The following is a 24,557-nucleotide window of genomic DNA, read 5'->3' as shown; positions in this document are numbered from 1 at the left end:
TCCATTCTCCACCTTGATGTTATCTGGTCGCAGCCAGCCTGGTGCTCTTTCTGTCTGTACTAACAAGTAATTAGCCGACAGAACTACCTACTGCGAAACACTCTCTCTCTCTCTCTCTCTGTCCCTTCAAACTCCCCGACAGAGAGCGCCACGGGCGAATCCCCTGTCTATAGCGGACCATTGTTGCAGCACTTCGGGGAGAACGGCAACTGACAAGCGAAGGTAAAATATTATGATTCGTGACGGCTATGATGTGTTTAACTCCGGACCGTCTAAAAGCCTTTGTCGCTCTGCACCCATTTCAAGAGATCTTAAAAGCTGCTGTCCCTCCATCGGACAATCTGTACCAGTCGAGAATGACATGCCTCAATTAGCTTTAACGAGAGAGGCGGGAAGGATGCGCCGGGGGAAGAGGGGGTTGGGGGACAACACGATTTTCTCCGACGCTGGCAACTTTTAGTGACAGTCAGTCATTTATTTGTGTGTGATGTTCTCACTTTTAGCCACTGCCTAAAACAGCACAATCTTGGTAGCAGAATGTAATTGTAAAGTCACACATCTTAGTTGCAATGACTTCACTGAAAGTGAATGGGTTTGTTACAGCCCAGAAGTGTCCTTGACTGTACGTACAAAACAGCCACTTTCAAATTATCCAGCATTATGTTCGTTCAGTTGATTTACACAGTGTAAAGTAAATATAAAGCTCCACGGTGTTGTAAGTTTTCTGCTGTGTAGAGACACAAATATTTAAAGGGGATAAATATATTCTACTAAAATTGTAGTGTACATGGAAATTCTCAATCTCTCTTCCACGTAGTACACCCTGGTCCGCATTTTGCATACTAACGAGTCTCTGGCGTCTTGACTCATAGCCAAAACTTCCTTCCAAAAGGGATGGGAGCTACAAACACCCACTCAGTCCTTCATAATTCAAGCATATAATTATTTGTGTATGTGTTTGATTAATTAATTGATTAGATTTATTTTACTTTGCTTCTTGTGCCACTTTTGGCTAATTTGCGAAGATGCGGATGAGTGATGATATGGTGAATGGACACTCACAAACATCCATACCCAGGCCATATGTATGTATGTATGTATGCATATACGTATGTGGAAGCACATAGTGGTTCGGATTCCACTTTAAACTGTAGGTCCAGTCTCGATTAGCCTTTCTGTGCATAAAGTGGACTTAAAACACCAAATCAATCAATCAATATACGTATGTACAATGACAGCTGACCATTCACCCCCTAGGTATAGTGGTAGCGCTAAGCACCCCGAGATATGTAGTGTTCGCCACTGCCTCTGTGGAACTTGCGTCTTGTCCACGTGTGTTTGAGACGGTTCCTTCAATCAATGTCATCGTACCACCATTCGTTCTTATTGTCGCGATTAGCCAAAAGTGGCAGAATAGCGACATAAAATAAACTAATCAAATCAAACGTGAAACTTCTCACTAGTACTAGAACATATTATGGAATGCTTCACCAATTTGTGGTTTCTTAGTATTACTCTTGTTTTCGTAAGCTAAAGATATACTATCTGACCTCGAATGTATTCATTGTGCTCCAACTATTCACATAATAGCAGACCGTCCTTTTAGACACATAAAAGATTAATCAACCATTTTATCCGCAAGTAACTCAGACAAAATCAGTAAAAAACATCTACATTACCTGCTACACTCACGGTTTCATGTTTGGGAAAATCCTAGATGTGTGTGATTTTTATCAATATTCTGGCAGAAAGAGCACAGTTAAATCAAATGTATAATATTAAGCTCTTATGTATATCCACAAACGCAATTTATGGAAGCAATTTGAGTATTAGTTAAAGATATTGACATCCATTAACGTAAAATCATGGAACGTTGCGTATTGCCATATAGTTGCAATGTCACGTAGATCACCGTGCCTTTCTGAAGTTATGCAGTAACCAATTAATTACCTCCGTATTTTTGGAACACAACGGCTCATTATACCCTACACAGAATTAGATTCATCCATTACCAAATCGAATGTAATTAGCAATTACACAAACCAATTTCCTTATTCGACGCAGCATGCACCACAAAGCTTTCGCCTGCAGTGGCGGTCCCCATTGGTTGCTGCCTTCCTGCCCAGATATGCGTATGATGCTCGTTTGTGTACAGAGTCAGCTGTCAGAACCAAAATGTAAGCTGCTTGTACGTGTTCAATGTGATATTCCTTGCACATTAAAATTTTATTTACAATAATAATTTCCAGGTTAATGCGTACAAAATAAATAGGCCTTCGTAGCGAAGTGGTTAGCACAGAGCGCTACTACCCCAGGGGTCCCGGTTCGAATCCCGGCCTAGGCATGGGTGCTCTTTGTTTATTTATTGATTCGCCTTATTTTTCTTCGCTTTTTTGTACCACTTTTGGCTAATTTGCGAAGATGAAATTGATGAATGGACATTGACAAACATCCATGCCCACGCTAGGATTCGGACCCGAGACCCCTAGTGTCTTAGCGCGATGTGCTAACTCTTCTGCCCCGGGGCCCAGCTAGGGTGTTCTTTATGAGTGTCCCTTCATCAATTGCATCATATCATCACTCATCCTCATCGTCGCGATTAGCCAAAAGTGCCTGAAAAGCGACGCTAAATAACAAAAATCGGTCCAAGCAAAGAAAAAAATCAGCAAAACCTTTGTATTATTACATGATACTAGTAAATTATGTTTTACAAAAAAAAAGTATTCTATTTGCGCTGTGAAGATATTCTGTGTAAATTAATATTATTGAAGGGTGTTCCATCACATCTTTTATTAACTAGATGAAAGGATTCGAATGAAAATTAGGATGGCCACAAAGGCTGCTTGCTGTGTTTGGCATGTTCACTTACCTCGAACGTCGCTAAATTTATACTTTTTTGCCATTATTTTCTACACACGGTCTCGGGAATCTGTGGATCAAGATCGCGCAAAACGATAGAGAAGGGGAGAAAGCGAGTGCATGAAACAAAGTAGTGCGCACTGCTGCTGCTGCAAACGTCTGTTAGCCGCGTTTGCCCCTCCATGCACTCACTTCCCCTCTCACTACTTGCGCAGAGAATTGCTCCAGAGATTCCCGAGAGAGGTAGAGTATCTAAGTGGGCATGCACCCGATACTCTATTCGTACACGCTTGCGTTCCTTGGTCAGTTACTGTTGACTGAGCAATTGACAGATGTGATATAACTACGTAACCACTCCGATGAATTGGAAGCTTTTCGATAGTATTCTTGTTGGTTGTCATACTGTGGCTTCTCTTATCACAACCCTATTTCATCATGATCTCTTGTCTCCGAGTGTAGCTATCATGTTGACAAATCTCATCCTGTGAACTTTCTTCTGCTTGGATCGGTGGAAACAGTATGTTAGTTTTAGACATGAAACAGCTCGAACTGGTAAAGTTCAAAAATGCAATATACTTTTTAGAGGAAAGAGTATTGTTATATAATGCGTATGAGAAATAACTATATTTCTGCCTAACCAGCACTTGCATGTACACTTGCCATGAAGAAGGAATTGCATTTGTCAATTTCAACCGGAACATTCCAAAGTGTGAAAGAAGTCCTCCATGGGTACTAACCTAGCTTTTTCATATCAGCCGGTTATTAACTTTAGTTGTCTTATGATCTTATCGACATTTTAGCCAGGTCATGTATTTCTACTTTCATTTGTTCTACAAGTACCTGGTATTTCTTTCAATCCAAGAAATGATATCCTTGTATCTCTAGTTATCACTGAGAAATTAACGGATTTAGAATGGATCTATTGTCACATTGAGAGCAAAGAGACGAACCAATCTGGAATATTCTTTCAAAATTAAGTTTGTATTTTACATGTCTTTCGAAACACTTCATTTACTTCTGAGATTTCGAAGATTATACATGATTGGTTGTTCACTTATGACTCACATTAAGATCTCTGATATCATGGTATTAAATTGAAGTTTCATAAATCGAATTTCAGTAGCTTCTGATGAATCAATATGTATCGATTGTTTTCGATTGTCGATTACAACAGATTAGTACCATAAAAACTGGTTTCACGAACTTTACGAAATCAGTCAAGGACGTATTTAAGAGGGTCAACGAGGTCCAAACGCTCCCCCCGAAAGATTTACCTGTACTATTAGATTGGGATCACACGGCTTTGAATGGCAGTATCAAATAAAGATTTGTACATACTGTTAATTAATATGCATAAAATATTTTAACATGCTTTTTTGTTTTTTAATAAATATTCAATTCCTTATCTTTTTTGTCAATAATTTTCTTGACAAACAGTTGTTTGTATACAAATGTTAACGATACTAACTACACATAAGATAGATAATGAATACATGCTATTATATCTCTATTTTATAACATTCCTTTACTTATTCATGCAATAATAGCAATGCTTCATTAATTAATTTGCATATTATATTATTATAGACCTGTAAATTATATTAGCGTATTAATTTAAACAATATATTATTATTATATCTGAGACATTTGGTTCGGACACCTCCGGAATATTTCCTTAGATACCTGCCTGGGTATAGGCGTAAATTGGGGATGGCAAGAGTAGTACTTGCCCCTCCAAAATTTTCAGTTTTTTTCTTCTTTCTTGAAATACAAGTAGGCTATATCAATAAAAAGTGAATTCGCAAATGTAACAATTACTTTGCAAATAATTGTGAACGCTTTTTTACAAGATGGAAGACCTTTCGATTCTGTTCCCCTTCCCCATGTCAAGTTCTGCCCCTCTCCAACTTAGATCCAAGGTAATGCACATGTGCCCGAGGCCAGTTAATTCTATAGAAGCATGGGCTACAACGCTACCATAACAGCATGGTTACTGAAGCAGACTTGTTGCATACTCCTCTACGTACGTCAATTCTGAAACGAGCATCGATCGATTACTATCAGTATTGATAAAGAAGTCAGTGATACTCAACAGATGCTTTTCTGTGAGTGTACACGCAGTCTAACACCCAACCTTGTCTTCCAGGGGAGAACAGCAACTCGAACGATGGGATGTCTGACGTCAGATGCCTGGACAAGAGCAGCGAGGACGAGCGGAGTCAGACGGCGAGCCCCAGCGCCAGCCCCACGGCCACAGGGGGGCCCGGGGGCAACCCTGGCGTCGACAGCGGGGAACCCAAGAAGAAGCACCGGCGGAATCGAACGACGTTCACGACCTACCAGCTCCACGAACTAGAAAGAGCTTTCGAGAAATCCCATTACCCCGACGTGTATAGCCGCGAAGAACTAGCCATGAAAGTTAATCTACCGGAGGTTCGAGTGCAGGTAAGGCATTTCTAATATCTGCATGTTAAAGTGGGCTGTTGATAAGCTAATCAATCATTTCAATTTTTTTATGGTTACATCGTGTCCCTACAGTCACAATGTATTTCAGTCTAAACGTTGTCATCTAACTAAGAAGTCCATTTTTGGCATGTACTACTACCTGCTTTTTACTCAAGCTTTGGCCAAATTGTGTGGCTTCTTTAGGAGTTAAGACAAGAATAGTCAAAGTTTAAAACATGGGAAGGTAAGTTGAGTTAAAAAGGTAAAACTTGAAGGTAAACGATAATGCAGAGCGCCCTGCCACTGCTTCCTACTCCACCTCAGGCTGGCAACTGACTGTCTTTTTCAATATGGCTGCCTGGCTGACAGGAAGTAAAGATGGCAGCACTTCCTGTTGGCCATTTGTTTATTGTGAAATGACTTTCATTTGTTTTTTTCTGGATTTGACACAGAAATACTGCATTTTTTGTTAGTAGTTCATTCCGATAATTATTACCATCCTGCATCTAATGGTCTTGCACGTTCATTTAATTTTTATGATTTTTTAAAGATTGGCTTCTAATATTATATTAGTGAATATAATATTTTCCCCGAACAATGAATTGGTAAGAGTCCCTAAGAATGACAAGCCTCAATCACCCGACCTAAACAAACCCCTTTCAACTTCCTTTCAAGAGGATTAATCAAACCCAACGTTTACAAACGTAAGAGAATGACTTCATGGAGTTCCGTAATCGTATCAGGTCAACCGCAACGATGGGCTGTGTTTTGACGCGAAGGTAATTTGGATTTACATTTGGGAGGTTGGAACGAGTACAAGCGAGGGAAAGTGGTCGCGTGCAGAACTCTAATACGCATAATTATTTAGTCTTACTCACACATACACAAGCAAATAAAATATATAAATATTCATATCTTTCTGTTGCACGGTACCATGTCTGGTTAGTAAAACTTGTATATCTAACTATTTAATAAGTGTCATTTTACCTCTTTTTAACATGACTACAAAGAAGTGAAAATTTGTTGTAAGAAACAGCAAACAAAATAGTACTTTGACAAGCTGATCGACTAATTGTAAAAAGGGAAAATTGAGAAATAGTGTAACTTAACACTAGTTGTTATTAGTGGCGAATTGACGAATTTCTATGATGGGATTTCTTTTAGCTCTCACCAATTATGTTCACAGAAGATTTACTTAGTTTCAGACATATCTGGGGGTAAACATTGGTAATTTAAATTTGATACCGTAAGTTACATCCTACCAGACTTTTTCACTGGATTAGAGCTTTTGTGTTGTTTAATTCTGAAGAAATTGCTTTCCATTAATTTTCTTTCGAGATCATTATAACTTACTGTATTTCTACATATTATTTTATTGTATGCACTAAAGAGTGCCGTTAAAGTAACTATGTTTTACCACATCATGCTATTTATATCATTTTCTATTTTTAACTTCAATCCTTGGTAATTTGTTGAATCGCGCATTAGCTATTTACTCTTATTAGATTTATTATTTGTTTTAGGTTTCACATTAACAAATAGTTCCTCTTCCTCCTTATATTTGGCCTTGAATGTATAGTAGGATTCATAAATATTACATGCAAAATTGTCTGTGCTCGTGATTATTATTTTTGTTTTACAAAAGACGAAGTTCATACATTGAAACGAAACATCAAGAGAGAAGTTTATAGTTTATGCATAAGCATTGGTACAATTTCATTTCTAAAAATTTGTTAGATGTAAGGGAGTAATGAAAGAAAATGGCGACAGACAATTGACAACACTATTGACGTTCAACCAATCACAAGTATGAAAAGCCTGCCACACAGTAGCTTGCTCTGGGTATTTGAAAGACTATGATATTTTTTGTTGGTCATAGCTATGTTTTGCGCCTTTTCGCGTAACCAATCCTGTTTTCTCTTTCGATAATAACATAACACGACCCCAACCAACTTTCTCCTGAGCACGCCACTACTCCTACGTATAATTAGGTGAAGTGCTACACTATCTAGAATTACATATGAGATCGATAACTTGTTTTCACAGGGTACATTTATGATAAATATAGCCACAGACATAACGAAGCTATACTGATGCAGGCCATGTATAGGTAATGCAAAACCACGTTTAATTTGCAGCACTCAGTTCTCCGCATATTTGCTGATAAAAGGACGTTCTTGTGTAGCATGAAAACACGGAGCGTTCGATATGTGGGGCGAGGGCCGACGGTTTACGTGGTCGCACTGATTTGAATGTGACAGTCACACGAAAGGACACGTGCGCTATCAGATGCAAGGGGGAAACATCTGTAATTTAAATTTGATGCTGTAACTTCCACTCCACATCCAAACAGAGACTTTTGCACAGGATTACAACTTCCGTGTTGTTTAATTTTGCAGAAATTCATTTCCATTCATTTTCTTTCGAGCTTTAGTGTATGTTTGTACATAATGTTATTTATATCTTTTTCTATTTTTAACTTCACATCATACTAATTTGTTGAATTGGAGGTTTTGTGAAGTTTTGTCATATTTATAAAACAAAAAATGGTGCAAAATATGTTCACATGTAAAGAAGACTTATCAACGCGTAAGGAAATTATCCTACATGAGAATGTGGAAAAAATATAACTCATAAAATATTACTTTCCTTCAATTAGATTACCCTAATGTACTAAATGTATATAGCCTTATTGAAAAATGCTTAGTGTCAACTGTGTTATTATGATAAATCCTGGGTTGTATTGTTAATTCTTGAATACACTTATTGGTTTATCAATTTTTTTTAATGCGTGTTGATTGTCGCGGCCAATCTACATCAATATACAAGTGACATAAAATAACAAAAGCAGATTAAAAATAAAATCAAATACGAAAGTTTAAAAATCGGAAATTTTCTGCGGGAATAAAAAATTATTGAGATCGCTGAGGTAGAACATAATCATATTCAGGGTTTGTAAATCTCTGCAAATTTTGGTAAAGTATCTTAAAATAGAAACTAATATTGAAAAAGTATTTGGAAAAGTTAATAAAAATGCTATGCTCGCAATTGTTGAACCAAGACAATTCACTGTCGAAAGAGGAAAACACAGAAATGCTATCGATTTTCATGTAGCTTGTATGAAAATTAACAATGTATAAAGCAATTTCAGAGATGAATCCATGCATTTACACCATTTAAACGAAATATTATTGTATATTTTTCATACTTTGTTCACTTTTCTACGCCTCTAGTCTTTAGTCTCAATTAATTGCCTTCTGTGCTGTAATCCTGAGTGTAGTACTAAAATAATTTGGTCACTGCGGCAGCGAAATTATATCATATTGTGTAGTAACGTAATAGTAACTGTTAATCTCGTTGAAAGTTACTGTGAGAATGCAACAGTTAGTCACAGTTTCTCGTCACAAAAAGTCATTGCATTGCAATTGGTAGAAACAAAAAGTGCTACCTATTAGTAGTACCTACTACTACAAGTAAAGTGTATTTCCATTTCCTTTTTAAAACATATTATTGCAAGTTATGTGATCTATTGTTATACTAACAAACACTGGGAAAAGTAAATTAATAAGAGGATTATAAGAAAACATTATTCACCCTCCATCACACCCAATACAAAACTCCTTTCCTTGAAGTCAAGAAAAACATTAGGCCTATCTTCTTCCTTGAGAGAGGAACATGCCATCACTATTCCGTTTCTGTGGTTGTCCCCTGGAATGGATCAATGTCTGGTGATCGTCTTTTGTTTCCTCACTCCCGGCATTGACATGGAGGAAATAGAACTCTGAAGAGATTAAACTGCACTTCTGACGGTTTCCGGACCCACCAACTCTCTTCCACAGAGAAAATCAAGTTTTCCTGGATCTCTATATGGAAGTAAACGATTTCCAGAGGGAGGATGGAGGGTGAATTTGGAAAAAAGATAGAATCATTCGTGTAACTAAACAAAATGAAAGGGAAAACTTTTCTTTCCTCTTGCGTTTTTCGACAGTGCGGGTGGAAACTCGCTTCTTTCTAACTGTGGCTCTTGGATAATTGTGGTGGTTTATGAATTTGCCTTCATACAGAAATGGTAGATTATTCCTTCATCGTTATCAAAGTTAGGTACTCATTGATTAAATAAGTTTATATTTGCAAAGTAACGAAAATGGACAATGATTGACTTAAGACATTTTATTTACTGATAAATCAGAGTAAATTTACTTTAACATATTTATAACCAGATCATTTATCTTATTATACTTAATCTAATTTCAAAATTAAAGATGTAGCGGTTAGCTTTGCTGCATCAAGAGTATGATTTCCTGTGGCTATTTAAAATCTGACTTTAAACTCTCGATTCAACTCCTATTAACCTATCTCTGAATATAGTAAATTTCAAAGAATCATTGTCAAACTTCTTATTTTCTGAAAAATGATCGAAAGGTATATTAAATTAAAAATGGAAACAAATGGATTCGTAAGTATATGACCTGAAGTCTAATAGAGTGCGTTCATTTTAAAATTGTACCCATCGATTCCGTTAGGTATTCGTATTCTAATACACATAAGTAGCAGTAGCGGATATTGGGTTCCGAAACTAGGGGGCAAGGTGCCAAAACTGGGGGGAGGGGGGCAAGGACAGTTTACTTTCCCTTGGTAGATAAGGTTTAGCATAGGGCGGGGGCAAAAGTGGCAAAATGTGGTGGGGGCAACTGCCCCAGTAATCGTCCCCACTGATAAGTAGTGTACTCTTTCTCGTGTTAGAGCGTCGTTGAGGTCGTACAGTCGGCGTAAAATAAACTTTTATGGTTCATGAATAGAAAATGAGCACAATCTCTTTCTGCACACCTTTTACGGTTACACAAATTGCGTAGGATTTCATATTATCTGAATACGTAATGACAACTATAGCTGAAACAATGGTTGGAAAGACAATTGTGAGTTCCAGTTGCTGCAACAACGTTTTGCGTCGATTGTACAACAGAAATATTCGTTCCTTGTTTTGTAAAACGATGGTGCTGAGACAAATACGAAGCATGAAGGTCTGCCAGACTATAGTCAGCGTACTGACGCAATGTTAGTGGCTAAGTAAGCAATTTAGGGATGCAATTCTCAGAGCTCGTGCATGATTTCACATTCATTTTTAATTGATTTAATATCATATTTACGATTTAGCAAACTTTAGTATTCATGTTTTGATTTTCAAAATTTTATCTCCATCTTCATAATAAATGCTTAGTAGATGTGTGGGAATAGAAAATGAAAGACGAGAGAACATTACGGAAGGAGATACAAGAAAGTACCAATTACTAGGATACAGTTAAATGAAATGCTGCAACTTCACTCTATCTTGTGAATCAACAATCCAAAATTGTATCCGGCTCCCGTGGCGAAGGGGGTTAGCACATTGCGCTATGACGTCAGGGGTCCCGGGTTCGAATCCTGGCCTGGGCATGGATGTTTGCGAGTGTCCATTCATTAATTTCAGCACTCATCCCCATCTTCGCAAATTAGCCAAAAGTGGCAAAAAAAGCGAGGTAAAATAATGCAAATCAATCAATCAATCAAAAACAAAATTGCAATTTGGATAAAAATTCAAGTATTATACATAATTAAGTTAGAAGGTAAATGATATTTTACATATTGTTCGTCAATTTTAACTTTTTGGTTTACTTTTGTTTTGCGTTCTGTCCCACCCATCACAAAAAACAACATTAATTTATCCTATAACTAGTTTATTTAAAGTAGAGTCTTAAATAATTTATTTTTCATAATTTGAAAATTCACGGAACTAAAATACATTTATTATTACATATATTTACATATATTTTATGACATAAAATTGTTCATTTGTAGCTAAAAATATAGGAAAGTATTTTAAGGGTAGTGATGTTTAATCAACAGTCTTTAGTTTCATAATTCATTGAAGGAAAAATGTAAGAATAATGTTGCTTAACTGTCAGTAGTAATGCCAAAATTGTAGTCTATGTGCTCCTCCCGTACAATGAAATGCCCCTCATCAATATTTTGAACATATAATTGTTATAATTTTCAAGCATCGGTATCCGTGGGAATTGGTAAGAGAATGGGTATCGTGAAATTGGCTCATCTCTGTAGTTAATTTCTATTTGTCACTGTAACAATAGATTTTTGAATATTCTATCACCTTTTCTTACATGATTGGGTCGGGTACCCTATTCTACACCCTAGAATTTTCAAATATTTTTTTCTTTATGAAGATTATGTGATCCTAATTGTGAATTTTAAAAAAAATGGAGCTCGGAAAGAAGTATTTACGACTGTACAGCCGTTTAAAGTTGAGATTTTGTCGTTTGAAATTGTTGAGTCCAAATTTCCCACAGATTCCGGGCTCCGCCCCTGGGCTAATTGACTTACCGCCCCCTACCGCTACCGCGGCCTCGCTTCCGCTTCGGCTACCCGCCTTTATCTATAGAGTCCCTTTTAAAGGCATATTAGAAATTGGCCGGAGTCACCTGCCCCAACACTATTTCTCACTGTTTCCCGCATTGACACATGAAGATACCTAAAACGAAGGCTAAAATTAAACCTAAGAAGGTAACTTACCTCTTTTTACCAAGGCCAGGCACTGAATTGCGGGTCGAAGTTAAATTTGTAAGTCCAAAAATGAAACAAATCCTACGTTGAAAGTCCTTGTTGTCCTTTTCCACAGAATACCACCCTCCACTCCATTCCCATCATAAAAATAAGAAGTCGCAAATTATCCCATCCCACAAGTCATTTAGAAAAAGCAACCCTCTCCTTTACGGCCTGCAGTTGCCAAAAAGAAATAATTAATTCCAATTTCTGAAGTCGCATAAATGAAATCCAATGTCTGAAATGTCCAATCCGCCAATATATCACACAAATAACATATCGCAATCGCAAATGTTTCAATTGCACAAGTCAATCGTAAGAAGAAAAATAAAAAAATCAGACGTGCGCCTGTGACATGAATCCATGATCCGAAATCTTCAGACTTGCGCCTGTGACATGAATTCATCATCCGCCATCATAGAAGTTCTGAAAAACCTTTTTGACGTTACGCAAGGAATTTTAATTTTATAAAAAACGTAAGTTTCGTAGAACGTAGATCTAAAAAATTAACTTTCGCACTATTTGCAAAGACTGTTTGTTGAACTAAATATTTTCACGAAAATATTTGAAATGTGCCTGAAATCGAGGGTGTACATAGAAAGGGGTACCGGAGCCATATGATTTTTAAAAAGAAAATCATATTTTGTTACCAATGCAGAAATTCTGAAGTGATTTCAAAGTATAGAAAATGTTTCCAAATGCAACTTTGTAGCATTGTCATTTCATACGTGTTTGCGTGTCTCTGAGAACTGAAGAGAGCAATCTTAAAAAAGAAATATTGTACCAAACACGATCTTGAATGAAAGAACTGCAAATCAGCCGTGCAAAATGGAGCAAATTCGGTGGAAACGCGAAATGCTTCTCGAAAATGGTGGTTCACCAGAGAGAGAGAGAGAGAGAGATCTGGGCATTTCCCTCTTCTCCTCTCCCGTTGGCATTCCAGCATCCCTCCTCATCTCTTCCCCCTCCGTCTCTTCACTCCATCGCATCAGCGACAGTTACGACAGACAGGCTACGGGAAGAGCAGATCCTTGGGGAATAGGCCTAATCGGATTTTCTCATTAGTTGTTCGAGGATTTGTTATCCACGTTACTTAGTTAGACCAAACTTTGTCACACACGAATTTTGCCGAAAGGAAAATTTTCTACCGCTTCCTCGCTGCTCAAACGTCTACTTTTTTCTCTCTTAAGCCATGTCATTCATTCTTTTATTCCAAAGTTTAAAGGAACAAAGACGGAAAACAAATTTCATATTAAAAAAAAATGGTCGAAGTGAAAAAATCGTACATATTGTAACTGTCACGTGACGCGTCCCTTCATTCGTAAATTTCGAGCTGCTGTCAGAGAAATATACATAAACAGATTTCAACTCTGGTTGGAGTTGGAGGCGTTCAATTCTCTGCAGGTTGAAAGGACCGGATTACAAAATCGCATATATCACGGCGAGTCAGCATGCGTGCGTCAAACGTTTTTCCTCCTAATACGTCAATGGCATGGCGAAGCAGGAAGGGGAGTCGAAAGTGTTTGGATAAAATAGCACTTGGTTTGAGCTTGTTAAAGTCGATTCAAAAGTTAAAATTAAATTTGTAAACGAATTTCCATCGTAGAGGCGCGGGACTCGCCCAGGGGATCACGGGATAAGTTGTCGAAAACAACATGGCGAATCTCGAAGTCAATTTCTATCCTGGACGCGGAGCCAAGGGAAGAAACGATTTTGTACTCACCCCTCTCTCTCTCTCTCTTTATCGTTCTTCACATTTTCCTCACCCGTGACAAGGTTTGTTTTGAATACAGAATCAAATTTCTTTCGTTTTCTGAAAGGAAACGGAAATATAAATTTCATGCGCAACGGAAAAATCTATTACAAAACAAATGAATGTGCACATATATTTCTTTATAAATTCGCCTCTTGGAACAGCTTTGAAATAACAGTATAGGACCATAGAATCAGTTATGAGATTACTCGTTATTTCATTGCATTTAATATAAATGTAAATTTAATAAAAGTAACATGAATTGGACTTCATTTTCGTCAGAAAATTCTAAACTTTTATTATTATCTATTCCTATGTGTATAAATGTGACACTATATGAATCAAAAAATATGCATGTAATGTACAATTTACAATAATATTACCATAAAGCTATTATATGCAACTCCGATTGCAGCGAGAGTATTAATCAGAACATTATCATATCCTCGGTTAACGGGTCATTTGTTTTTATCGAACAGCTAATTAGAATAAGTTATATCAGAATTAATTAAAGTTCCAATCTAACTTCGTTCCACAAATTAAAATCATCTTTAAATGTGATGACATAAAATATTATATCTATTAATGTTGGTAAACAATTTGTAATGCAGATGATCAGCCAGGGCAGATATGGGTTTTTTGTACAACGTTTTGAGATCTGTTCTTCATCTCATCTTCAGTGAATATCATACACACCAACATGCATACAGGGTGTTCGGGAAAATAGTGTACATTTTTCAAAACATTTATTCTCAGCCCCATTATATGTTATGAGCATGCTTTTTACAACAAAAATAAGATAATCTCTCCAGCCGACCTACGTGGCAGAGCGGTTATTTTTGCATGTTCGCACTGAAGACCGAGCAAAGTGCTTTGAAACCAATGATAGCAAACTCCAGTCATGAAAGCCAGAAAACAGTGGCAACGCGATGCACTGGGCTGACGCTTGTCAGCTTTTAAAAACGTCTTGGCACACTTGACACACACACACACACGCACGCACCGTCATCCAAACACACACACATTAAGGAACGCATGATAAAGAGACAAAAACCCGCAATATGAATAAAACTTGCAGGCAAGGACAGCCTAAAATCGAGGGTCTGGCTTTAGCGACAAGTGAATAATGAGCAAAGAAATCCTTCATACGATTTACATTTTAGTCCGAGCAGTTTCCCCAAAAGAAAGAAGGACGTGACGTCATAACTTGAGGCTCATTTCCGGTTCCCCTGTATCGCAGAATGCTTTAATGCTTGCGAGCGAAGGGGGGAAGCGAGCGCTGGCCAATAAGCGCTATAAAACGAGAAAGTTGATAAAATAATACGCTGTGTAATCTGTTCTGCACGCAAGCTCGGCGCTGACTGTTGCTATCGGCCGGCTAGATATCGGATTTAAATCCCCCCACCCCAGTCCCAGAAACCCCCGCCGGGGGGTCTCATATGATTCGTGCCCAGGAACGGCGCGTCTATTTATCTTGCCATAAAATTAATTTATCATTCCCCTCTACCAGCTCACGGGGGCGCTGCGTGCGACTGCACACTATTAATTTAATTATCTTCCATATAATTGGACAGATATGTCACCGCGATAGCATACTCGAAGCGAGCTGCGATCATGCAACGCGCTGGCCGAAGGAGCATAAGACAGAGGAGGCGTTGCTAAGGAATATTTACCGAGGCACAGGTTGCCTTTGTAACGCTCACGTTTCCCGCACGGGTTACATAAAGCAAGGGGCTGGAGGAATGGAAAATGTGGGTTCTTTAATCGACATTAACTGCGTTCTTTTTTAATACAGATTTTGCATGTCGAGTTGCCCGTCGGTCTCATTTAAAAGAGTGATTGATTGGAGGGAAAAAATGTTCGTGCCTGAAGTAAGGGCCAGATTGAAATGCGACGTGTTTTACCCTTTGTCGTGTACCGAACGAACGCTCTTTCGAAGTCTCAATACATGGAAAGGTTATGAAGTAGATAGAGCCTGGAGGATAGCGTAGTGGCTAATGATGTCGCCTTGTAATCCAGGTTTCCGATTCCCGGTGCAAATTGCTCGGTAGTTCGTACCGAACTTAGTACTTCTTGTCAGCCTATCTGATCATAAAGTGGAGTTGTAGAACTTTTGACGGTGTTTTTAAACATACTGGTATTCTAATTTTAATTTAAAATATGAGGTGGGTTTTGTTGTCATCTTGTGACCGTTACATTTCCATTGACTGCAAAATGCAGGGTTTGTGTAAATATGTCAACTCAGAAGTTACTTCAACCCTTGAATTGAATTTTTCAAATGACGGGGTCGCTTATTTACACCGTTTGTTTGTTTGAATTTTTGTTTTTAGTCCACTTTATGCGCCAATAGGTTGCTTGCTTGATTGATTTGATGATTTAAAAAATCCATTTTATGCACAGATAGGCTAATCGGGACTGGACCTGCAGTTTAAAGTGGGAATTGAACTACTGTGTAATGAACCTCCACCGGGTAAATCCGGGACCTCTTGATTACAAGGGGAGAACGTTACCGTTTATTTTCACCGTTTTCTAGGATGATCATGAAGAGGAAGTGGACAATTGAAGAAAATTATCAAAATGGTAAAATAAGCGTCATCAGTGATCTACGTTGTCTGGAGTGAATGAGAAAAGACCAAATAAAATCTGTATAGTCGACAGGAATAACTAATACCTCATTTATGGACAATGATGTTTCTTCATCACATACATGCTATTAGACTTATTTTTAAAATGTTGTAGCAGTATTTACTATATTATCGGGAAATACTCCATTTCATTTATTTCAAGAAATTTATCAGTGTGAAGTAAATTATAATTTATTATAATAATTATAAAAATATATATTATATACATGTATTATATAATATTATATATTATAAATTATAAAGTATAATTTATTACACATACGAAATATGCTATAACTAATATTCATAATATATTTATTTTTATATTTATAGTTATTTCTGGGATCACAATACTGGAAATTATGTTTTTGTCAATTGATTAAACCTCATGGGCACAGAAAGAGATGGAACGAGGTAATAAAGGTTTTATTATACAAGAACTTTGTACTCTGTGCCTTATGTTCACGATTTTTTTCTCTTTTATTGGCTACCGAATACTCAACATTAATCGATAGGTCGAACAAACAAACATACAGGTCCATCGACAACATTTTGATGAATGATATTAGTATTTTGTGTGTCTTTCATAACATTTTATGTTTTCAGCTTTATATAATTCCCAGATATATTAATTATATTCACTAAATTTTGCCGCCGACATCCATGAAGGAGTGGTTAAAAAAGAACGCTACGATGTCAGAGCATGGGCGTTCTTTATGTGTTCCTTGCTCATGTCATCACTCAACCTCATCTTCGCGATTAGCCACAAGTGGCAGAAAAGCGAAGTAAAATAAACAAAATCAATGAACGAAATTTTGCCTTTCAAGCCTGTAGTAATTATTGAAATTCATATTGTTGACACAGACGGATGGACATGGCTTGCACTTTTGTTAAAAAAAAGACCGAACTTTTTTAATAACCCGCCAACGGTTGCAGATGGCGTGATCCGACTACCGTGCGAACCTAGCGGCATATCTTGGTAAGAGATAGCCTTTTACTGGGTTCCAATCTATGCATTAGTTGTCGAGTAGCAGCCGATTGAGTGAGGTCGTGCACAAGCGGCTCGTCGGATTAGTGACAAAGCAACAATGAAAGAGTTGGAGGAACAACGCGTGTGTGTGAAATTTTGCGTAAAACTTGGGAAAACTTTTACGGAAACATTCCAAATGCTTAACCAAGCATACTGGGATGACTGCATGAGCCGAACGAAGTGCTATGATTGGTTTAAGCGCTTTAAGGAGGGCAGGAGTTCGATTCCCAAGATCCAAGGGCTGGACGACCTTACTCGTCAACAGACGACCAAAATGTTGAGATTGTTCGCGCTGTGATTCGTGAAAATCGTCGTTGAACTGTCCGTGAGGTTCCTGAAGAAGTTGACATAAGTGTAGGATCCTGCCATAAAATCCTGACTGATTATTACCTTCAAAGGGATTTGAAGTGGCTTTGAAATTTGTGACTTTACTCAGATAAAATGTCAATTCTCGGTTAAACCCTAACTTCAAGGAGATATATGTAGCATATTTGTTACATGTCTCACATTGCTCGTTACTCTCTTTTCCCCTTTAATTTGTTTATTGAGAAATATAACCCATCAGAAATTGAATTGTGATATAACCTCTCTAGACCATATATGTATATTTTTAGTGAAACCATGTGTCGTAAACGTAGCTCCAACATGCTTGAAGATTGCAGTAGCCCTAGTTCTTGAGTGAACAATTTATTCTCTAATATTTCTTACGAGCAATAATTGTCTTTATGCATTTGATTTTTCTTTCTCCGGGCGATTTTTTAATTTAAAAATTAGTGCCTTATTCTGGATAAAGCTCGGAAATCCTCCACCGCGTTACGGAGTTTAAACAACAGCGTTTCATTGGTTGGATTTTATCGCTCGGAAAAACAAATCCCATTTCTCTTTCCGTGTGTTTTCGCGCGTTGTCAAATGGCGCTATAACCTCGTCCTCTTCCCATTAGATGCCATTAGTCGATGTCATGGGGCTGTCGGCCGGGGATCAGGGTCTTAGCAGGGGTGGGCGAGGATCCCGGTTTTTCGGACGAGCGTCTGGCGCGTTCCCACAGTTATTGTGGCGGCCCTGTCTTTTCTATTACATGGTTATGCCTGACGGAGCCCCGGAAACACCGCTAACCGCTTAGTCCAGCGGCGAAATTATCTCCTCGGATCCAAAGCTTTCCGTTACAAATTGAGCAACCGTCAGTGTTGCCAGGTTTCCTCCATTTCATTAAAAACTTGATTTTAGTGTAGAGAAACTGTTCGAAATTATTCAAGAACGATGTGCTAAAAGAAGAAAAGTCCGCATGAATTTTAGTAATCGCGTGAACATGTTAAACGCTTGTGCAAGTCATCAAATTTCCATTGCTGGCCTTGAACCAGTTCGCTATTTCAGTTATCTTGCAGACCTATGCCATCTGGTGAGAGCTTTTCGAAACTGCTCTTGTTGGGTTAGTTTGCCCCATATACAAGGAACGTAGACAAACATAGGAATAGTACGTACGGAGTTAAGTGTAGCTATACTTCCACAGAAGTTTGGTGCCAGCCACCAGTCGAGCCCTTCAATCTTCTTTCCAGGGACACAAGCCGAAGAGGAAAAGATTAATAAGATGGGGAAAAATTATATATATTTCAAAGGAAATCCTATATAAAGTACGAAATTATAATATACAGGGTGATTCATATTTCCCAAATCGAACGCAGTTTTCTTCAGAGTGTCATGCCGCTACGATGTGAAATGTTGCTGTTGATTGACTTGTTCTCAAGCGACATAGATCGCATGTCGCTTGCTGCATCGGTCTGAAATCTCCCTTACGGTCACTTTCGTATGGATGTGCGAAGTGAAGATGTTCATCCTTGAACTAACCATGACAACGTTGAAGTAGTTTTCTCCAAAACGTCAGTTCTTTCCGCCATCCTTGTAGACATAACCGTACCATACCACTCATTCAGTGATCTAGTCTTCCAATGTAAAGCATATGGTGAAAAGTGACTAAAAAAAGCAATACGAAGTAACACTTAGAAATGCTGACTTGGTCTCACTTACAGCACCATGACGACACACATTATATCATTAATTAGACGTCTGCGAGGAGGAAGATGAGTTATCACCATTTATCTTCAACATTATCCAAATAGTCTGCACAAACATAGGCCAGAAGAAAGATTCCGTTCCCAATCTTTATTAACACTGGTGATGATTTCAATATGCTGGCAAATATGACCTGATGGAGCTTGCAAATTTTACAAAGGATTTGCAACATTAACGCAACAAAAATACAAAAACAGATTTGAGAGACTTTTTAGCTTCAATTGTCTGAGGGAAAAATCTAATTCGAAAACAAATTAGAAGTTGATTCCAAATATGTTATGCTAGACTCACCATTTTTTTTCCTAAATTAGGAGGTTCTTCTTCCTAAGCACAAAGATATTTACAAGATAATTATGAAAACATTTTGATTAATAATCGAATTATACTTCCATCGTTGCGTTTTTTAATTTTGAAATTTTCATCCTAATGACAAAAATATTTGGAATCAGATTTTGGTATCCTTTCTTTTCTTTGTATCTCTCTTGTTTATGCCTTCTCCCTCCCCCCTCTCTCTCTCTCATTTCTTGTGCCCAAACTACTTTTCCTTTTCCCTTTCCCTGTGTTATTAGGTACATTCGATTTTAGGTCTTCAACTTAATGAAAAAAAAGGTAAAGTGCTCCCCTGTGCATAGCACCACGCCATGAAGGCGTATAGGGGGTGTGGGGGTAACGCCCCACACTTTCTTGATCCGGTCGCGAGTGGGGGTGATGTGATCAGCATGACGCCCCTGACAGCCTTTACCCCCCAGGGTTTCCCCCCAGGTACCCATGTTATTCGACGCTGGGTGGGCGCCGGGGCCGCTTCCATCGTTAGAAAAGTTCCCGGATTTGAACCGGCCGGGGATCGAACCCGGGACCTATAGCATGGTAGTCAGACGCATTACCACCGCGGCCACTTCAACTTAATGACAGAATACAATCCAACGATCGCTACATTTAAAATCAAGGAAAATGTTTAAATTCAACATTATTTGAGTACCTTTCTTGATTGATTGATTGATTTGCTTTATTTTACTTCGCCTCTTGTGCCACTTTTGGCTAATTTGCGAACATGGGGATGAGTGATGATATGATGAAATTGATGAATTGACACGCACAAACATCCATGCCCAAGCCGGCATTCCAAAACGAGATCCCTGGTGTCGTAAGGCGATGTGCTAACCACTCCGCCACGGGGGCCGGCTTGAGCACCCTTCGTTATCAATATTACATAAAGTGCACTAAAAATTAACTTTATTAACCTATTATATCTGTAAACAGTTGAGATATACCGTGGAATTGTTTGCTTGAACGAGTTGACTTTCCGATGAGAATGCGTGTGTGTACTGATCTGTAAATATGACATCAGCTAAACTTAAATATATCTTTCTGTTGATGATACTTCGATCTTTCCCACCCCCCGGAAAATTGTCCGTCAACGTCCATACTTTAACAGTATGTATCATTTACTTAGACATATAAATACATGGCCTATGTTTGCTTTCTTAAAATATAATGGAAGGAGCTTGAACCTCATTCTTCTGAGATCAGAAGTAGCTGCTTGTCATCATGAAAGCTTTTCGCAGTGACTGGCAACCCTGCTTCCCATTCTTCCACTTTTTCTTCCCGTGCTCTTTTTTGCCTCTCGCAAGACCGCTCTCGTGGAAACGCATCATCTGGTCTAAATGGGCGAGTTTTGTTGTCGGTAACGTTCATTGGTTGTTTTTCGTCTCACCCCCCCCCTCCCCCCAAGTAACGCTTCGGAATGAGCATTTAGCGTTAAATTTCATTTAGCGCGTTGAGTCGTTTATCGACGTTCACTCTGGAGGGAGAGGGGTCAGCGGAGAAGGAGGGGCAGAGAAGAAACGGCAATCAGCCCGTGGTCGATCGTTACAAACAGTTCGGGAAATGGCTCGTTAAGTGAAGAAAGGGTTACGGGAAGACGCTGCGCAAATCTCATCACGGCCGAATCCACGATTTTCTCCCCTGCGTTTCGCTGCCTCCGTCCGCTGGGCGGAAGGAACATATTTCACTGCCAGTGACACTTTTCACGCCCAGCTCCAAACTTCTTACGTTCTGACGCTTTCCGACTCCACCAGATGTTATCTTATTAACACGTTTGTTGTGGCTGGTTTACAATGACGCACTGCATTAAAGTTAGGAAGTCATCGTCAAAAATGTAGGGTGTTCGGGACGGATAGTTTTTCGTCCGGTTGAGAAATTTTACCAATTTCGACTTTCAGGACGTGAAATTTTCGCAATTTTCCCAAAAAGATTTGGCTCATTTCACTTCGCCTCTTTGCCACTTTTGGCTAATCGCGAAGATGAGGATGAGTGAAATTCATGTTGGGGAAACTCACATGCATGCCCAGGTCATGATTCGAACCCTTGACCGCTGCCGTCGTAGCGCGCTGTGATAACCTCTTCGCCACGGAAGTCGGCACAGATTCCCAAGGAAGTTTTTGTTTTCGGGACAAGAACGCTCAAAATGTCTCGATAGTGTAAAATCTCGAATTCTACACACTATCTATTTCTTGTTAAATTGATTATTTTTGCGTTTCTAGAATGAGGTCAGCCATTTCAAATAAATTTCGGACACTTAAAGTGCAGAAAATTTCGCGAATTAAAAACTTATAATATTACAACTAGTCAAAATTCGGCGATCTTAAAATCGAAAAGGCATGTCCAGAAATCGGGATCGGGGATGGAAATATTTTCCCGATCGGAGTAGGCTACTGATATTTCGGGATACCGAATCTCCCTTCCACTCAAATTCAAAAATTCAAAATGATCTGTACGCGTTTCAATTTATGTAACATTCACTTCACTCCCATAAATCATAGCTTCATTTGACGTATGGGGGTGTGCGCTATTTGAATAAAAATCGCACTGCTTTATATGTGAGGAACTGATGGTCCTTTTTATCTGTGCGAGGAAGAATCTTTCAGCAGTAACACGCTCAACGCTTGGTTTACATTTTGAAAAAAAAAAAACACAAACAATATCAAATGGCACTTATCTTTACTTACATAGTTATATGATCCCCCATAAAATTAAAAAAACGTTCAGTAGACTGTCCAATTGGGTCATTACCTTAGTGCAGATGCTATTATAAGGATAAGATCTACATCTTACATCTCTTTCAATGAGAACGTTGGCACTATATTCTTTGTTCGTGACTACATGAACAACATCTAGAAATACATTCTGTCACTTGAATATCTGGAGCAGAATGAAAGAAAACAAGTATCTGCGCAAGTAGTGACTCAAGAGGGCTCGACCTATGAACGCGTGAGAGGGGGAAAAAATGCGGCTGCAGCTACCAGCAGTTTGCAGCTGCGCGCGCTGCTTTGCTCCGCCCACTCTCTTCCTAACCTTCTCTACCGACACGCACGGTCTTGATCCACATATTCAGATAGAGTGTACGTATACTTTGTTTTTAAGATACCCTGTATATGAACGGCAAAATGATACCGGTTTAATTCTTTTCACTGAGGTTATGTCCGACCAAGTCACTGGCGTACGCAGAGGGGGCTGACTAGGCAACAGCCCCTCCAGAAATTTTGAGAAAACCATTTTTTTTTCAAATGAAAGCAGTAAAGAACTCGGATAAAAACAAGCTAGTAACTAAACCCGAATACAATTCTTTTGTCTTTGAACAACCTTTAAGACAAAGGTTAAAAATGGTAACTATGATATATTGCATAGTGTATCCCTTCACCCCTCCCTCCGAAAAAAAATCCTGCGTACGCCAGTGGACCAAATAGTGACTGTACAGTAGAATCTTTAAATATATTGGAGATTTAATACGATTGACAATTGAATGGTCACATCATATCGTATAGAACCCCAACGGGTTGTTAGGGATCTTAATCTAGGCTGTGCCAGCCTTAAGCAACTCGCCTCTACGAGAGGTACCTATTATATGTAAGGGGACTCACCCCTGTGAAATAAGAAGAACACGAACGACATTCAATATGTAACACTTCTATTTACTGGACACGGGGGTCATGATAACAATAGAAAGAATGTTCGTTTACCTGTAGATTTCTGTAGAGATGATCGTCCTCTGCGGATTTGGTAGATAAGACCCAGTCATGAAATGACACTTCATTAGGGAGAGCAACTCCCCGCTTATAACTCTAGCGTAGCACCGATATTCAATCTATCACTTGGAGATAACCATTGTTTACTGTAAAACATTCGGACTACAACTGGGGGTGATATCTGTTATCGCGATCTATTTAAAGGGGATTCAAATTTCCGATCGTTAAAACCGTTGAGCCAGTTCCATCCTGTCGTTAACCGTGTTTTTTTTGGCCAAAGGCTGACGGTACGTTATTTCAAATGATTTCCTGTCGATTCCCGTGTTAGCGGAGTTTAAAACTTCACTGAAGGTCTCCGGCGCTTCAGCCGGACCCCTTGGCGAATTGATTAGTCTATCGAGCTATAACGCCAGGAGTCCCGGGTTCGAATCACGTCTTTGGCATGATACGATATTTATCGTATACCTGTATCAGGTGGCACACAAAATTGATTGCAGCAACCGCACAATACTGAACTCAACCGGCGCTTCAACCAGAGAACTCCATTACCTTAAATACTAAGCTATTGGCAAGGCCCTCGGACAAATGTATTGCATGAAATTTTAAAACATTTCCCCATTTTCTGGTCAAGCATCAATATTTCATTGGACGCAATTAGTCCTTTCGCTGTTTATTGGTGCACACCTAATAATTTGCATCTAGAGTAATTAATCCTTTCCCGCGCGAAGTAAACCTACGAGGAGAAACGTCCAATCTACTTCGGCGACCGCTATCTGCGCCAGAGGCTTTCAATTAGGCCCATTATTGACACCAGCTTCATTATACGGCACAGGACCTGGGGGAAATCAACAAACAATTACTGAGGCAAATGAATACCCTTGATTCTGTCGTGCCACGCAGAAATTAAAAACAGGTAGGTACAATCCGAATCAGTGAAAGGACAAACAACTTGCATTGGAAGTCCCTCCTCGGAAAATTGGTGCTTTTAACATTCATGATACCATTACATGCACATATCCATGGCCTATTGCAATTTATCGTGATCGTATGCAGAACGGGTTTCTTTGAATGGAAATTACAATCAAAATGAGAAGGAAAACAGGTGTCGTTTTTTCTTCACCGATGGAAATATGACACCTGCAGGATACAGAAATAAAGT

The 24,557-nt window shown here is 38.7% G+C and overlaps 1 protein-coding gene across 1 annotated transcript in view; it reads left to right on the top strand.

Moving 5' to 3' along the window:
• The window catches only part of LOC145995210 (retinal homeobox protein Rx1-like), a 98,670-nt gene that overhangs the window by 37,907 nt on the left and 36,206 nt on the right, over positions 1 to 24,557 (top strand). The window contains exon 2 of the mRNA XM_083131774.1: positions 5,006 to 5,304. Coding sequence (XP_082987900.1) covers positions 5,006 to 5,304 — 299 coding nt within the window. The remainder of the gene's footprint in view (positions 1 to 5,005; positions 5,305 to 24,557) is intronic.

The sequence above is a fragment of the Lepisma saccharinum genome, chromosome 11, assembly GCF_977018435.1.
Source record: "Lepisma saccharinum chromosome 11, izLepSacc3.1, whole genome shotgun sequence".
In the NCBI taxonomy this organism is placed as follows: Eukaryota; Metazoa; Arthropoda; class Insecta; order Zygentoma; family Lepismatidae; genus Lepisma; species Lepisma saccharinum.
This window is presented reverse-complemented; position numbering and strand designations above follow the sequence as displayed.